The sequence below is a fragment of the Paramisgurnus dabryanus genome, chromosome 7, assembly GCF_030506205.2.
Source record: "Paramisgurnus dabryanus chromosome 7, PD_genome_1.1, whole genome shotgun sequence".
Taxonomy (NCBI): Eukaryota; Metazoa; Chordata; class Actinopteri; order Cypriniformes; family Cobitidae; genus Paramisgurnus; species Paramisgurnus dabryanus.
This window is the reverse complement of record NC_133343.1, coordinates 22629670-22648520: the sequence shown is the minus strand read 5'-3', so window position 1 is coordinate 22648520 and position 18851 is coordinate 22629670. Positions and strand designations below refer to the sequence as shown.

General features: G+C 36.5%; 1 protein-coding gene across 1 annotated transcript; it reads right to left on the bottom strand.

Moving 5' to 3' along the window:
* Positions 1-700: 700 nt before the first annotated feature.
* ap1m3 (adaptor related protein complex 1 subunit mu 3) lies at positions 701-18453 on the bottom strand. Its single transcript, XM_065264880.2, has 12 exons — positions 18263-18453; positions 17086-17242; positions 16899-16966; positions 16366-16496; positions 12743-12890; positions 11816-11942; positions 8567-8709; positions 5563-5634; positions 5108-5266; positions 3651-3776; positions 3489-3564; positions 701-1812 (listed from the first exon to the last, which is right to left on the bottom strand). The coding sequence occupies exons 1-12, from the start codon at positions 18302-18304 to the stop codon at positions 1790-1792; spliced, it is 1272 nt and encodes a 423-aa protein (XP_065120952.1). The 5' UTR covers positions 18305-18453; the 3' UTR covers positions 701-1789.
* Positions 18454-18851: the final 398 nt, after the last annotated feature.

Sequence of the window (18851 nt, the reverse complement as noted above, 5' to 3'; positions counted from 1 at the left end):
TGTAGTTTATTTGATGAACTGCCGCTGTGGTTACCCTGCGCCGCGTGAATGTGAAAGTAACTTCATACATCCACTAAAATGATCTTGGGACCAGTTGGTTAACAGTAATTGCAGTATATTCGGAGAAAAGTTCTTGCATCATTTATTTGCAGATGGCACTTGGGTTGATATCCGCCTAATGCGATGAAATTAATGCATTTTAAATGTGGCTCAAGTCCCTTAATATTTCACCACTGCAGGTTTTATATATTCAGAATGGACCCTCATGCTAAAGTTAGATTATTTACTCCAAAAAGTATAATTTAACAAAAACAGCTTGTATCTGTTCAGCAGGTAATGTGAAGAGACCCGCTATAAGGAAGGTCTATGGGTGAGGATAGCTGGTAGCAGTAGTGTTTGGCAATGCCAATTCTTACCCATAACAAGCTTGCTATTGTCCATCAGTCACCATGTAAACAATAGCTGACTCTGTGACCCATTGTCACCCATCTATCGGCATGTCATGTGTTAGACTGATAAGAACAATCCTGAGGCAGAGTCGGGCAAAAATAGCAAAGCATACGGTCAGCACTCCTCTATTTTTTGCTATGGTTATAGCCCAGGTCTTCATGAAACAGCCGTGTATTACAATAACTGGATATTGAAATATCCATAAGTGAATAAAAACCGAAGTGCAGAAAATGATCACAAAACTTTTGTGCTAATGAAAACCCATTTATTTTCTCACAATGACCTTTTTGTCGAGTATTGAGCAAAAAGGATATCAATAAAATACACCAAAAAATACATATTTTAGTAGCAACAGGGTGAAATAAATATCAAGCCATTGACCTTTGATAAATAAATGATGGGGGAGGCGTTTTGACGTGACAATAACAAATAATATTCGTCTGCTTGTGTCTGCTTCGGCAGTAGTCTGAGCATACGCCACACTGATTTTAAGTGGTGCATGCTGAATAAAGGCAGTGTAAACATTTATAATATACAAGAAAATGTAATAACTGTGGTTTAAAACAAATAAAATGCAATGATAGTTAATGCAGCTGCCTCGCTCACATCAACATAAATGTTGGTGGTTGGCTATTAGGTTAAAGGCTACAGTATTTTGCACAGAAACATTAACAGTCTCACTCAGTCTCAGGTTCGGCCATACAAGTGAGAACCTCAAAAACACATTCATGGTTAATATCATTATCTTAATGTGAAAACATTGCATCTATGATTGATCCCTACAAATAGCTTCTGTAGTCAGTGCGTTTGTTCGTCCAGGCATTAGTTCATTTTAAGTCATACAGGGCTACTGTGGTGAAAATATAGTGTTACAGTGCTGTCCAAACAGTACACCGCCTTATTAATCATTGATTTTGAGCACAAGGTATTCATTTCAGTGGGCTTTAGGTTATGCAGCTTAACAGACATAATGTAAGTCCCATCACCTACAGTAAAACAGTTAAGAAAAGATAGCAGGTCCCGAAAATGTGTAAGAGTCTAAATAGAAAACATAAATTAGACATATATTTTACTAGACTTTGAATACACCTACACCAAATTTAAATTATTTATAAGTTTACATAAAAAACTGTGGTTTGACAGGGTTCCTCAGTAGTTTCGCCGTCTGAATTTTAAAATGCTGATCTTGGACCAAAGATGTGCAGATCCAGAAGCGCAGAATAAAGAGGACGGGTTCAGCCGTCTGTCTGCTGGGTGCAGGGCACCTGCTGTCTCACAGATGAAACATGACAGACGAAAGATTCAACACATGTGGATGATGTCTGACATGTGCCCTCTCTCAATTGGTCCGCAGTTGATAATCTGTCAAAGTTGTTCAAGCAAAGCAAAGAAACTGTTGGTTATAAATTGGGCATGTTATCCTGTCTATTGGGGTGCCTAACTTTTTTTTGGAATCAGTTTTGGGGAAAATTAAGTAAAATTAGTAAGGCCCCCAAGTTAGCATGACAAAGGCTCGGTTATGTAATTTCTCTAACAGTTAGTGACAAAACAAATGTTTTTTTTATGTCACATCGTATGTGTTGCTTATAGTCAAGCGAGCTAAATAATCAAACATGTCCCCCTCAGAGGGATTTTAAACTGAGTGGACCTTGGTGAAATAGGGTGGATCTCAATGGCAACTCTTAAATTCATAATTTTACAATATAGTGATTTAATGGATTACATTATGTTTTTTGAGGCATGGATCGAATGATTTTCAGAACAGCAAAAAATGGATATAAGGAAAATAAGATAAAAATAAATCGAGAAATTATGAGGAAATGGAAAGTTGCAAATAAAGTATGGATGCACATTTTTTGGACTTGAAGGAGTGGACCCTGTAACTTTAAAGAACATTTTATTAAAAAACTAAAAATGCGTTTGTCTTAAAAATTATGGACATGTGCATCTCGGACGGCTTGGGGATGAGTAAATCATGAGTAAATCAATAATTTTTGGTCGATTTATACCTTTAAAAAGATTATTATCATTTATGCGTGATTTCTTTTGCTTTTATTTTGTGTCTCTTCTGACTGGGTGGGCCAGCCCAGCTGTCAATCTGAGTGGGCCGGTGCCAGCCTGGCCCTTATGTATCCTCACCACTGGTCCCCCTAAATTTTTCCAAATGGTTCTTTAAAGCATCTTTTTTTTGTTACTGTGGCGGCTACTGTAGCTTCACTTTGCGTTTCAAAAGGAGGGGTGAGCTGTGGACTGAGCCGTTGGTTGAAATTCAGAGTCACACCGCTAGATGTCACTAAAAGTTATCTTTAAGTGCTTCCAGCTGCTGTGCAGAAGTCCCTACTTTGCATTTTGGGTCTTGAAATATTTTGTAAATGCTGCTGTTTACTTTATTTTTGATATTTTTAGGCTGTGTTCTGTTTTTAGTTTTATTAATATACAATTTATTAATATAAGATTCACAAGCCATTATATTATTCCAAAAATACCTGATTAAATTTAACATACATAAAACATCAAATTTAAATAAACATATAAAAATATAATATTTAGATGGACAGATAGATAGACTGATAGACACATACATGTAGCATACTTTTTGTAGTGTAGATACTTTTTCAAAAGATTATGTAGTCTCAGATGAGCTTCTAGCTTGGCAAACCATACCTAAAATAGCTTAAACTGTATGCAACTATGTAAAAGTTTTTTTTTTTTCGATTTGTTATTAATTCGGATGTTCAGGTATATCTGTAGAATTCCACTGTGCATTAAGGCTTGATGTCTGTTTTGCATTTCTTATGAATAAGTGAACAGGGTTGAGAGATTAGAGTGTCTCTCTCTCCTCTGGTGTCGCTGATGCAAATGGAAAACTGATAGTCTACTATATCAAACTGTGCCGTATGTGTGTGTGTAAGAGAGAGAGAAAGAGAGTGAATGACAGTAGAGAGAGCGAGGCTCATGTTCACTGGGTATGCAGGGTGAAGGTAAACTTTATATCCGAATGATATCCGAGTAGGAGTGTGTTTTTGAACGTGTCTTACCTCCGCTTTGAGTAATGTAACGCACCCATGGTAATGCCTGGTATCCGCTCTTCTCGATAATTTTCAAGTATCGCACCTGTGTTTGTTCACAAAATGTTTTGGAAATTGTAACCACAAATTTCAAAGGATATATTAAAAAAGCTGAATGTGGTGTTGGTTTACCTGAATGCCAGAGACTGTGAAGTAAGGGATCTCAAACTTCACTGTGATTGGTGGTTTGGCTTCAAGTTCACCGCTTTCCACGCTTGGTAGTCCAAAATGAGCTCTCATCATGAACTCCTTCCCGCCCTTCGACATACATAAGCACACAGTTTTAAGTATTGAAACATCTGTCTGATTATCATTGACGAATTTATCACATCACTAATAACTGCACTCTGAAACCTGTCTTAAAAAGTTGCCATTTTTAGAACCCCAAAACGCTGTTGTCGTGTAAATAACAGCCAAACCACATAAAAACTTTCCCGGTTTCCTGTTTTAAATAAACACTTTGGGGGGAGTCTTAATTTTACAGATTCTTACAAAATTATATAAACAGCTGTATAACAATGACAAACAGACACTTTGTATTAAGATTTAACTCTGGCAATCAGATTAAACCATACAGAGGTAACTATGGATGAGCCAATATAGTGATCTTTACAAGATTAAACCTTGTAATACACTGCCATGCTGATAAACATATGTAGCAAGTAATGTACTGTATATACAATAGTTCTAAAAGTAAAAGTGACCCTTCCCTCGTAATACAATATCAAGTTGTCACAGTAGACGGATTTGAGATGTTACCTGGTGAAAAGATCTTGTATTGCCAATTAATCACCACATTTAGATCTTAAAGGCACATTCCACTTAAAAAAAGGATTATTTTCCAGATCCCCCAGAGTTAAACAATTGAGTTTTACCGTTTTGGAATCCATTTAGCCACTCTCCGGGTCTAGCGTTACCACTTTTAGCATAGCTTAGCATAATACATTGAATCTTATTAGACCATTAGCATCGCACTCAAAATTACCAAAGAGTTTAGATATTTTTCATATTTAAAACTTGACTCTTCTGTAGTTACATCGTGTACTAAGACTGAGTGAAAATAAAAGGTTGCCCAAAAAGAGTCCCCTTGGTAACTTTCAATAGCAGAGGACTATTTTCGGGCACTGTGTCATATCACAGCTGCAGCCATGTTACGGCAGCAAAGTTCCTTGATTATTACGCCAGAATGAGAGTAGTTCCTAGCCATATCGGCCTAGAAAATTGCAACTTTTACATTTCTGTCTGTCTTTGTACACAATGTAACTACAGAAGAGTTAAGTTTTAAATAAGAAAAAATATCTAAACCCTTTAATAAGGAAAAATATCTAAACCCTTTGGCCATTTTTGAGTGCGATGATAATGGTCTAATCAGATTCAATGGATTATGCTAAGCTATGCTAAAAGTGCTAGCGCCAGACCCGGAGATCGACTGAATGGATTCCAAAACGGTAAGAATCAAATGTTTAACTCTAGGGGAGCTGAGAAATGAACCTTTTTTTTTTAAGTGGAGTTTCCCTTTAATTACAAAGTGCAAATAGTTTCTACGAACTGAGACATGCTAAAAATGTATGCATCTTAAAGTCACTTACAGGAAACGATTTAATGTTCCACTCCACAGCATTCTTCTCAGGAACCCATTTAGCTTGACCTGTGGTGGTCTTGAATTTGGGCGAGTCAGCGTCGCTGGGAACAGGCACCAGAATGGATACATTGTTGGCAGTGGAGCGGCTCTTAAACTGACTGCGAGCCTGAAAAACAGACGAAGGAACTATAGCAGAACTTCTCACAACAAACTTAAGTTTTAAAGCTAAACTTTCAATAGCTTAAGTTTCGACATGGCAAGGGCAACAGGACAAACCATGTTTACGTCAGAATCTGACAACTCTTTGGACACAGCTCAGGTAAACTAAAAAAAAGCCATTCCCAAGATACAAGCCTGAAAGCTAATTACTGAAGGTAGGGTGTGTGCTGGATGAGGCAAAGCTGAATTCAGTGAAGTGTGTAGATGGAGAGTGAATGTTTGTGTGGATGTGTGTAGCTCTACCTTAACCTTGATCTCTACTCGACTGTGAGAGAACCTCTCTATTACGCTCTCAATCCATATAAGAGGCTTCACCTGTCAAAACAGAGCCATGACAGAGAACAGAATTAAGAGATTTTGCTGTCACTTAATCTAGGCGCTCAAATGACTTGGAAAAAGTAATATCACATTAAATTAATACAAATTGCAATGCAGTATAACTAGATGAAACATTCAATAAATCAATAATAATAGTATCTAAATATAGTTAATAGTATCTAAATATAAAAGTATCTTAAAGGTTCCCCGGTTATAAACACATGTATGCTTTAATAGATTTAGACTTATTAATGTGAAAATAAAAACAGTACAAATATCATATATTTAATAAATATAAAAAACCGTTTTAATCGAGGACTGCTTTTTATTTTTTATTTTTTTGATCAAATTGTTGCAAACAACCCTGTTCTATTAACACTACAGTGATGTAAACATGATAATTAAGTCTTTAAAGCAGTATTCCATTTTCTTAAAAGAAAAATCCAGATAATTTACTCACCACCATGTCATCCAAAATGTTGATGTCTTTCTTTGTTCAGTCGAGAAGAAATTATGTTTTTTGAGGAAAACATTGCAGGATTTTTCTCATTTTAATGGACTTTAATAGACACCAACACTTAACACTTAACTCAACACTTAACAGTTTTTTTCAAAGGAGTTTCAAAGGACTATAAACGATCCCAAACGAGGCATAAGGGTCTTATCTAGCAAAACGATTGTCATTTTTGACAATAAAAATAACAAATATACACTTGTAGCCCCTTATGGAACGGCTGAAATTCCACAAGGGGGCGCATTTGTTCCTCAGACGTTGCACAATAAACATGACATCCGAATATATTCATTATAAATCATGAATGAAAAGTGAGATTCGAACGAATGTCTGTTAGTGAACTTATTGTATACACTATTTATATCGTAATTCGGTCAGAAACGTCAAGATTGTGAGATGAACAAATCGTTTTGGATTAAAAGGCTTGGATATTCCATTTCCTTGGACTTTTGCGGATTTATGAACAATTTGTTTTGGACAATTTCACTGAAGCGGATAAAGGAAAGATTTTGAAGGTAAGTAAATATCCTAAATCGGCGCCGCCCGGTTCAGGTAACTAACAACTAGATTACAGTTTTATGACTGCTAAAAATCATATTATGCTTTTTGTGTGCGCTTAATGGAATCCCAAAAGTCTAAGCTTTACAACGATGTGCCGCATGACCGTATATTTTAAAGATTTAATGCTTCAAAGTTACAATGACGTAATGCAGCCTCACGTGCAAGGGAGGGGGTGTGCCGTGTACGGCACAGTGTTCCTTATCAGGTTAAAGAACAACTTCATGTCCAGATCCGGTCGTGATGCGTCAGCGTGACCCCACGCAATACGTCATTATGTCAAGAGGTCACAGAGGACGAACGCGAAACTCCGCCCCAGTGTTTACAAGTGCTGAGAAAGAGGACCGTTCCTATGTTGTTGTATGTCAACTGATACTAATTAATATCTTTGTGTCAGTTTATTGTTTACAATGGTCCGCAAATGTGCGTTTTATATATGTAACACGTGACCTCCCTACGTCAATACGCATTTACGTTAGGTGGCGCTGGACGGGATCTAGACGAGAAGTTGTGGTTTAAAAGTGTATATTTTTGTTATTTTTATTGTCAAAAATGACAATCGTTTCGCTAGATAAGACCCTTATGCCTCGTTTGGGATCGTTTATAGTCCTTTGAAACTCTGTTGAAAAAAACTGTTACGTGTTGAGTTAAGTATTAAATGTTGGTGTATATTAAAGTCCATTAAAATGATAAAAATCCTGCAATGTTTTCCACAAAAAACATAATTTCTTCTCGACTGAACAAAGAAAGACATCAACATTTTGGATGACATGGTGGTGAGTAAATTATCTGGATTTTTCTTTAAAGAAAATGGAATATTCCTTTAATTAGCAGATTATGATATTAGCAGAGCAACATAAGTGAAGAATAATACAGAAAACATGGTAATTAAAAAAGATCAAAATAAAGGCAATCTAAGAGCTAAAAACAAATAAAAACTACAGAAGATACCAAAGTATTTACAATAGTAAACTATGGTACAATTATTTCACAACAACCATTACACGTCATTAATTTCAGAACGCAAAACATAATGGCGGCCTTCATAGGTTAAAATGATTATTACATGAAGGGTTTTTTTGAAGAATAAAAATATTTAATGTGTTTCTATCAATACATTTTGGTAGTTGAAGGCACATAATAGTATTAAAGCATACAAGTCTTCATAGTCGAGGCACCTTTTAAGATTTAAAAGTCTTAAAGGGACACTCCACAGAGTTAAACATTTTATTTTTACCGTATTGGAATCCATTCAGACGATCACCGGGTCTGGCGGTACCACTTTTAGCACAGCTTAGCATAATCCATTGAATCTGATTAGACCATTTAGCATCGCGCTGAAAAATACCCAAATAGTTTCGATATTTTTCCATTTAAACCTCAACTCTGCTGTAGTTACATTGTGTAAGACCGAAATTAAAAGTTGCGATTTTCTAGGCTGATTAGTACACGATGTAACTACAGAAGAGTCAAATTTTATAAAGGAAAAATATTGAAACTTTGGTTATTTTTAGCGCAATGCTAATGGTCTAATCAGATTCAATGGATTATGCTAAGCTATGCTAAAAGTGGTACCGCCAGACCCGGAGATAGGCTGAATGGATTCCAAAATGGTAAAAATCAAATGTTTAACTCTAGGAAAGCTGGAAAATTAGCATATTTTCAAAAAAGTGGGGTGTCCCTTTAAATAGTAACAAATATTAGGGGAATACAACAAATACTATCATGATGTATAAATATATTTTGCATTAAACCAATGAGAATGAGGTTTTTATTTTGCATTACAGTTATGAGAATTGGAAGGTGTGGAGATTTTAAATTTCTTGACAGGTTTCATTAAATGGGTGTATTGCTGACCGTGGTGTTAAGTCTGTAAGACATGAGTTCACTCTCTCCGTCGGGTGGGATGAAAGAGATCGTCCGGTCATTCTCAAAGCGTGAGAGACGTACACACTGATGAAACTTTACATCTTCCAGCTCCACGGACTTGTTTTTTGGCCCTATGAGAAACCAGACAAATAGATGTCCAGAGACACAGTGGGTGAATTTTAATATAAAGCGGTCACTAATGACTGTGATGTATATAAGGCTGGTAAATCAAGTTGAAAAGTGCACACAGACACTAACAAATACCTATATATAAATAAATAAGGGTGTAAACACACACAAACACACACACCTTTCTAATGGCTTTTCCTGGAAAATGCAAACAAAAGCATTTTTTTTTTTTGCACTCAGGTCTGTGGAGGTAGTTTATTTGTTTGACCTCAGCAAAGAGGTAAGCAGTGACTACAGAAGAGTTTCTTAATGATTTAGGGCCTATGAGCCCTAAAACTCACTAATACCCCCAGAGCTGTGGGATTTCAATAGCACATTCAGTGCAGAAGCCTGTCAGACATGAGAGAACGTCTGCACATGACTCTTTATATTTATGAATGTATTCTGCTCTATGTACGAGTGACATTTACAGTGGAACATGAAAGAGCTCTCAGAGGTCACATAAGAAGATCTCGAGTCTTCCATCGCAGTGGAGGCCTGCTGGGAACCTATTGATGACATCAACCACAGGGACTAAAGGTCGGGAAGGGGTTACAATGCTCTCTTATAGCTCTCTGATTGGCTCCCCTGGGTTCACAAGCAAAGCCTTCCTGGAAAATGATTGGCACTGAGAACTACAAGTACCTTTTCACGTATACAGTACACATGGATTTGCCTTGAATTTTATCCATTAAAGATAATTGAATAAAAAAAAAAAAAAAATTTATTCATTAATAAAAAAAAAAAAAAAAAAAATATTTAGCTTGGTTTTATTCTGTTTGTGTGTGTGTGTGTGTGTGTGTGTGTTAAATATACATAATATATAATGCAAAAAATTACTTTTATTTTGTATGAGATTAATCTTTGCCCAGCCCTAGTAAATAATAAAAAAATTCATTGCATTTGCAAGTTTAAACCTGGAGAGGGCAGTGTTTTACTGTCTTTTCATTCTACAGCAAGACAACATTTTGTTTGGTTTATATTAGGCCTTAAATCAATCTGTGCGAGGGCAGAACAGTGCCTTCTAACTTCAGCTCTGTTTACAAAAATCTGTGGCAGAATGCAACTTAATCGTGGGAAGTGGCACAGGAAGTGAGCAGGTCTACTACTCTTCCCCGAAACAGTATCTGATAAAAGCGGTTTCCTGTTAAAGTAAACAAAAAGGGTAACTTGTCTATCAATGGTTGGCATGGTCAACATCTACTGTGCTACTTTTTTGTTAATAAAAACATTGCACTTCTATTTTGCATTTTTTTCTCATAAAACTTTTTATAATTTGAGTGAAAAAATTTTTGAACTGAAAATTTAAACACATTTAAAATGTCCAAGTTTTTGGTTAAGTCCCTATATTTTTTAAGTCAGTGGGCTCAAACAGATATTGACTGCACAAAACCTTTGCTGATCCATGTAATCCCAGCATAATTTGTGAATATTTACAGATCGTCTTGTATGCCTCCATTAAGGAAAGAATCCTGACCATCAATGTGTCAAATTTGAAAACGCTTATTTGATTAGTGATCTAGAAATATGTAGTCCCCGAATGTTTACTTTCTAAATATTTTAAGTACCATATTGTCCCAAATATAAGATGACCCTGATTATAAGATGATCCCTACTTTTTAAGTGTACCTTTTGCAAAAATGCTTTTTGAAAACCAACTCCTGTTTTTTGTAAAGAAAATGCTTTAATTTGAAAATACTTTTCACAAGTCAAAGGTGACCACTTTGGTTCCCCACATTCTTAAATATTTTTCATATGACATCCCATATATAACCTACAGTCCATTTGGATTTAATAACAATTAGCCTAGGCTGTCCATCTGATTGTGAAAAAAAAAACACTTAATATTTCATTACAGAAGAAGTCTGCCCTACTGTAAACAACCGTATCAGGTTGCTTCAGTCCAGGTGAACTTGTTTCTACATTTGACGCCATCTACAGCTTTTTCGCGGGCGTACAGTATAATGAGGAGTTATTTCCATGAAGAAATGTCTGTACTACCAAAGTCATTAGGATTACTTTAAAGGGAAACTCCACTTTTTTTATAAATATGCTCATTTCCCCAATGATATTACTCAGCGCCTGAAAATAGTCCCCTGCTATTGAAAGTAACCAAGGGGACTATTTTCATGCAGTGCGTAATATCACTAAGCCTGCTGCAGCCATGTTACAGCAGCAAAGTCCTTGATTATTACGCCAGAATGAGAGTATAGTTCCTAACCATATCTGCCTAGAAAATCACAACTTTTAATTTTCTGTCGGTCTTAGTACACTATGTTACTACAGAAGAGTCAAGTTTTAAATAGGAAAAATATTGGAACTCTTTAGTTATTTGTAGCGCGATGCTAATGGTCTAATCAGATTCAATGGATTATGCTAAGCTATGCTAAAAGTGGTGCCACCAGACCCGGAGATCAGCTGAATGGATTCCAAAATGGTAAAAATCACTTGTTTAACTCTAGGGAAGCTGGAAAATGAGCATATTTTCAAAATAAGTGGATTGTCCCTTTAAATATTTGAAGCCTTGGAGCACTGTTTAAGACGACACAATGGTATTTTATTGCAAATTATTCAACTGTTGAACGGAAGTCATATATATCTTAGCTGAGTAAATTATGCAAGAAATTTCATTTGTATGTTAACTATTCCTTTAAATATCAGTCCATAGCTTTATATTTGTTTTACTTTTTTAAATTATTTGACATATTTTTTTTCAATTTGAACTGACAATCATAATTACAGTTAATCTGATATTGATTGTCATGCATATACAATTAAACTAGTTTGGTCCTGGTCCTAAATGCATAGTCGCAAGTACATTGTACATGCAGAATGCATAATTGAGATCTGGTCTGCTTTGAGATTGAACCTGCTGGGTTACGCCTGGGGTAAAGATTACAAGGAGAGAATCAGAGAAAAGAAATCCACCTAACAAGTGCAAATGAGATGCTCCTTAAAAAAACAAGATGAGACAATAAACCGACAGCACTTGCAATAGAGCCACTACAATAAGCCACTACACAAGTTCAAGGTCGGTTTTGAGAAAGTTTACTTAAAATGTGTACTCACTGCCAGTGATCTCAAAGAGGACCTTGTCATTTAGTCCCAGCCTTAGCTCAGGCATGCCTGAGAGAACCACTTTGAGTTTTATGCTGCCCAAAATCTCGCTCCGCAAAATCCCACCTGTAGCACTGACCTGCAGGGAACACAAACGGAGAGAAATAATGCAAAGCAGAACCAAGGGTGGCCGGGTCTGATAACGCCATTACTGCCATCAAGAATTTATCCAGCTCCCTTAGGCGAGGCAGTAACCGAGTGATTTGTGTAATAATTCTCTTGCAAAGAGAGCGTTGAAGTATATAATGCGATAGCTAAAGATGTGACAGCATAATATATAACCGTAAAATATTTAAACTGTACAAGCTGAACTTTCAGAGGGGAACTCTAAACCTCAAAAAGTCCACATTAAGTGAATATCTCTCGAATACAAGAGCCAGAAAAAGCCAAAACGAGAAATCTGCACGGATGAATAGCAATACTGCATAAGAAAGCACATAGATGTGATTCAGCTTTTAATAAGGAGAGTGGTGCTGCTCGAGCTAACTGTACGCTTATTTCTGCAAGCCTTTGGAGCCTGACCCTGAGGAGTGCTAATGAATCCATCAAAGGCCGATCTGGTCGGGGGGTCGAGGAGGGATGCTGAGAGTTAAGAATCTGACTAGAAAGGCAACAAGACCTTGGGTGCAGCTGTTTCCGTCTTCTTTCAATCTAAGGAAATCTGGAGATCTGGCCCTTAACCATGATGTCGCACACTACATGATGCTAAGTAAAACTGATCCAGCAACTGTAAAGCTGATATTGAAAACTGTAGATTGACAACGCTGTTTTTAAAGTTTTCTCAAACAGCTTTCATGTGCTGAACCAACTAGGCTATTGATGCCAACACCTCTTACTGGTCAGCCTACATGTAATTAAAATACTATAGGGTTAGCTCACCAATAGGTTAACAGACTCGATGACATCCATAAAGACTTCATTTTTCCTGTATTTGATGCCCTCTGACCTCCAAGAAACAGCATTGGTTACTGTAGCTGGAGGCCGTGGTGCACCCACCTCCAGCTTATGTCCTTGCTGAGTTATGTACCTGGTGTGGAAATAAAAAGCAGTTTTTAAGCCACAGTAATACTGTTCACCAACAAAAACCTGGCAATTAGCATTGAAAGTCGGAGTGCAGATTAAAGATTGTATCAGGCTTATGTAAACTTTGCATCAACATTTGCCATGGGTTCATTCTGCCATCTGCTGTGTCAAGAGTCACATTTTCGAATCTTGTTAGATTTAAATTAAAACAAGTCGGTGAAACAGGTAATGTAAACAAAGCTCTGGTGTTAGAATGCTCATGGGAAAACCTTGGCTGCCCCTAGTGACAGACAGGCAGACAAACCCTTATCTTGTTTTTTCTTTTTTGTATTTCCATCACTTATGTTTCTATTTCCATTTCCTTTACTGCACATCCTTTAGCTATTACACACAAACATGTACAAAAAAATCAATGCTCATAATTATAATCTAAGATGTACATTAGCATCAAATGCGTGGGTGCGTGTGTTGCTCTCAAGTGTCCCCAGCTGACAGGTTATTGTGTTGCTGTCAGTATATACTACCAGCTAAACACATATCTACATCTGATAAGCACTCATGAAGATGATGAGTGTTTAAAGGGACACTCCACTTTAAAAAAATATATATGCTCATTTTCCAGCTCCCATAGGAGTTAAACATTTGATTTTTACAGTTTTGAAATCCATTCAGCTGATCTCCGGTTCTGGCGGTTCCACATTTAGCATAGCTTAGCATAATCCATTGAATCTGATTAGACCATTAGCATCACGCTGAAAAATAACCAAAGAGTTTCAATATTTTTCCTATTTAAAACTTGACTTTTCTGTAGTTACATTGTGTACCAAGACCGGACAGAAATGTAAAATTTTTCTAGGCCGATATGGCAAGGTATTATACTCTCATTACTGTAGTTCCTAGTCATATTGGCCTAGAAAATCTCAACTTTTAATTTTCCGTCGGTCTTAGTACACAAAGAGTCAAGTTTTAAATAGGAAAAATATCGAAACTCTTTGGTTATTTTTGAGCGCGATGCTAATGGTCTAATCAGATTCAATGCATTATGCTAAGCTATGTTAAAAGTGGTATCGCCAGACCCGGAGATCAGATAAAAAGATTTCAAAACGGTAGAAGCAGGAAACACCAGCGCTTTTTTACTCGGCTGAAACCCCTGAAGGATGCCGGATACCCGCTGTTTTTTCAGCTGAGAGCCGGCTTTCTTCAGCCGAGTGCTTTGGTAGCTGTGATACTTGAGCTGTGAGCCGGTTGGTTGTTGTGATACTTGTCCCGCCCCTCCCCCACTGTGATCGGACGAGCGTGTGCGAACTGACATTGACGACCGGAGCTTTTCACCCAAAGTTGAATCTCTTTCAACTCACTGCGTTCAGGCTTTCAGCGCGGAAAAAACGCTAGCTGCTGGCTTATAAAACGCAGAGCTTCCATTGGAAACAATGGAAAACATTGCGCCAGCTGCGGGTGTAAAAGCTTTGGTGTGCATGCCCCCTTAAATTCAAATGTTTAACTCTAGGGGAGCTGGAAAATGAGCCTATTTTCAAAAAAGTGAAGTGTCCCTTTAACGAACTGAAGAACGATGGGGCGATTTCCTGGTCAAGGTTTAGATTAATACAGGACTAGGCCTTAATTATATTAGGACATGTAAGTCGTTTTCACAAACAAGCCTTACCAAAAACAATACTTATGTGTATCTTGAGACAAAACAATGGGACTGATATATGTTAAGATATGTCTTTACAAGGTGTTTTTAAATGACGGCAGCTTAAAAATGCATTTTAGTCTGGGACTAAGATAAATCCTGTCTGGGGAAACCGCCCCTTTGAGTTTAAAGAGATAATACTAGAAAAAAAGGTGTTAAAAGTCAATAAAAACTAGCCGTTCTGTAAGAAAAATAACATTAAGTCTCTAGTCTCTGGAAAGTTTCATGTTAGGCAATGCTGTGATTTGCTTAACCCATAAACATAAAAAATGTGTTATTTGCTCATGACTGTTTCCACACCATCTTACTTAATATGTGGAAAAGAAGAAATAAAGTCTTGAATCTGGAAAAAAACGAAGGTGTGTAAATAATCATTTAAATTTATGGGTGAATTATCCCTTTAAAAGTAAATATAAGTTATAATTATTCTAATGATTCTCATTTAGACACATTACACTAATGACATACAAACCATTAAAAAGCCATTAAATTTACTTAAAATGTATTACAACAAGGTAATTGGTAAACAACTTCAGTAGAGTGTAAATCAACAATGTAATGTTAATGAATTTCAAGCTAAATGAAAGGTAAATATTTGTACACTGTAAAACAAATGCAGGATTTTTGTCAAATCAACGTATATTGTTTTGCTGCTTTAACTTAAAAAAATAAGTTAAACACTTTTATAAGTTTTGTAAGTTATGTCAACTATTCACAGTGGAAAAAATAAATAATATGTTGAACTGACTTGCAAAACCAAGTTTTTTTTATTCATGCTGCATTTTGTACAGTGTGGTTTTAAAGGGATGTTTGCAAAACCACAATGTACTAGTACTAGAATAGTTGTCACATACATGAAACCATGTTGTCAAAACAATCTGTTCAAAATGATCCACAAAAATAACTCAAACTCTATAATATGCATCCCAGGCCAATATTTGTCAATATTACTTTGTAAAGCAAAGATATGCATGAGCATGACGTCACAAAAAATTTTAGTTTTTGCACTTTTAAAACTTTTGCACTTTTAAACACTCAGGGGGGTTAGCTTAAACCAGGACTAGGCCTTAGTTAAATTAAGATATTTACGTCATTTTTAAAAGCATATTTTATAAGTAAACATTACTGGTTTGTTCCTCGAGACACAACACTCACACTGATATATTTTAAGATATGTCAGAGCAAGTTGTTTTCGATCAACACCAACATTTCCCGGTCTGGGAAACCGCCCCAACAAATGCCATTGTTTTGTAAATAACTGATCAAAAGACAAAGAAAGTTTTCTGTTTCAAGTTATAAATTATGTAATGTAAACAGCCCCTAAGTAAGGCATACATATAAAAGTGACGTATGGTACAGTATGGCCAATGTGTGGTAACCCATCCTTACGTAATGTGTCTTCTGTATTCAACCCATCCCAGTGAGTAGTAAACAAACACTGAAATGTGTAAACTAACACACACACTCGGAGCAGTGGGCAGCTATCACTGATGTGCCAGAGGAGCATCTTGGAAAATCGAACCGGCAACTTTCGGGTTAAAAGCCCAACTCTTTAACATCAGACTAGGCCATGACTTTATTCTTGTATATAAATAACAAATCAACAATCAATCTGATGATCTGCCTCTGTTTACTATTAGAAATTAGTAGTTTCATTTAGTTTAACAGCATTCTGCACAAAGCGCGTACAGTGACGCACAGAATGAATAGTGCACAGTTTGAATTGTGAATGGTAACTTATAGTCGTGTTGATGAGTAATGAATAGTGCTCTCTGAAAGAACTCACTCTAGTAAGATCTTGCTGTCTGTGGTCTGAGGAAACCCAAAATCCATGACCTCATCCATCAGCTCATATACGGTCACAAAATTGTCCCGTATGCTCTCTTCTTCCACCGATTTGAAGTATTCTGTGAACACCTGCGAATACACGGCCAATACAAAACTACTTAATGTATATATTTAGTATTATGTAACAGGTAGTTCCACTTAAATCCAATTGGATAAGAGATGTTGTTCGTTCCTATTTCTGACCATTTCGAATTACAATAGTAACACAAGCTTGGACACCTAGATCTGAACAAGCTAGATTCTGAATTTGTAGTACAAAAAGTAGATTTTGGGTAATTTCCTTACTAGTTGCCCTTTAAAATGCATGCTGTATAACGCAATATCACACTAAAATGTGCAGTTATGGCCTGGCTATAACACCCTCGTGCTTGTGTGATTTTGCTCTGCATATAATACAAGTATTTTTCAATTGGGTACAAGGTGTCGTGCTGAGAAAGGTGTTGTCAAATGATAGATATGAAACATACTTACCTCAACGATTTTGTACAGGAAGGAGTACACAAGGGCAGCATTAGTATTCTTCTTTGTAATTGCAACCACTGAGTAACAGCTGTTAAGTGTCAAACGGGCTGTTCATTTGACTTCAACATTCATGACTAAATATTCATAAAAGATTATATATTTAAACTGAGATACAGTAAAAGCTGATAGAGGATACAGTACAGGTTACTGTGCTTGATCCACAGGAAGTGGGTGGAGCCATGAGTAATCACGGGTGACAAATCAGCATCGTCTTCGCTCTTCATCATTATGGGCAAGAAGTTGTCAATCACATTTATGTCTACATTGCCCATATAGTTTCGACATATGATCACCTGAGGGATGGAAAAGAAATTAGAAACAAGTAATAAATAACCTTACGTCTAACAGGACTTTATCTGTAGCGGTATACCATGAAGAAATAAAAGGTCAAGCAAATACAAGACTATTATGACTTCAAAACTTCTCACAATGTACTCATTAAATGAATCAGAAATTAGGATTAGCTGAGGACCTTTCACCAATTGGGTGAAAGTTTGAAGATCAATGAAGTCTGTCTTTTAAGGTGGATAATAATGAGGTTTTTTTTAGATGGAGATATTGGATTGCTCTAGGGCACACAGAAGAAAGCTTTCATCAGCAATGCCGGGATCCATGGGAATATTAGAGGCTAATCCTTTCCACTGAGGCTCTATTTTCACTAAAACTTCAATTCACACAGATTTTTCAACATATTTCACCATAAGTTCACCCCATTTTCAACATAAGTTAATGTTTTCTGTCTGTGACTGATCAAACTTAGTTTAAACAAAAGCAAAGGTCAAGAAAGATGTGCCATCTGTGTATGTAGAAAATACTGCTTACTTTTGGAGAGGATAAACAAGGCAACAGATAGATTTCACATGTACATTAGATTAATGATTTATCATTATGTGGAATGCATACTTGGGATGGGATCAATAATTTAATGTACTATACAGGATAAAACAACTATTTTACTTCATTATCTTCTTTATCATAAATAAACCGCATATCAAATAAATAAAGTTTGTTTAAAAGAACTTTATTTAAGGACATGTTAAAGTTATCAAGTACAGCACATCGTGATGTAATAAAACTTCTTTAATAAATGAGTTTTTTGTAAAGTGTATCATAATTCAGTGACAACTATGGATATGTATTGCTTTAGAGTTTCGTCACAGATGTATTCACGAGATATTTACTTTCTAAATTAGTTTAAAACGCTTAATTATCTTTTTTTATGGCTATTATATAAAGTGACACTGTGTATCTTGACATTATACGGCGAGTGTGACCTTTATTCATCCTGTGACAGGTGCACGCGCTTGTCTTACCTTGCCTTTCAGGTCCAGGATAAAGATCGCGGACGCTGCCATCCTGATCAAAGCTAAAGCGACCGACAGATATCCAAGTTTTGGGATTTCTTAAAGTTAAATCAAATAAAATGAAGAGAGTTCTTCCCCATCTCTTACACGCTTGTCTTCCGGGTTTGAGACGTCTAACCGGTTCCGTGGCTTTCAGAGCCTGTTGCTGTAGTTGCTGGCTCACTCAATTCTCTATTATTCGACTTCAGGAGGAGCTGCGCTGCCCAGACCGATCGCCATGACTTTGAAGTTCCGCGAGAGCAACTCGAAAGCATAGCTTTCAAATCACTCTCGCGGGCCTTTGATGTCATGCACCGATCGGTTTAGCTCAACGGCACTGTCCACACCTTAAATTTACGACTTCAATTTAACAGCTTTTGGGACTTTCAAGAATGCTACATATAAATTAATAAAGTGGTTTTGAGCGTGAAGCGACTACGAATGTGGTAAAACTAACTTACTTTACAAACAACAAGTGACAGCTCATCATTAAACAGTAAATAGCATCAACGTCCCCTGTATTTGAATCTGCATTAGTTTAGGCTGCTGCTGGTTTTGT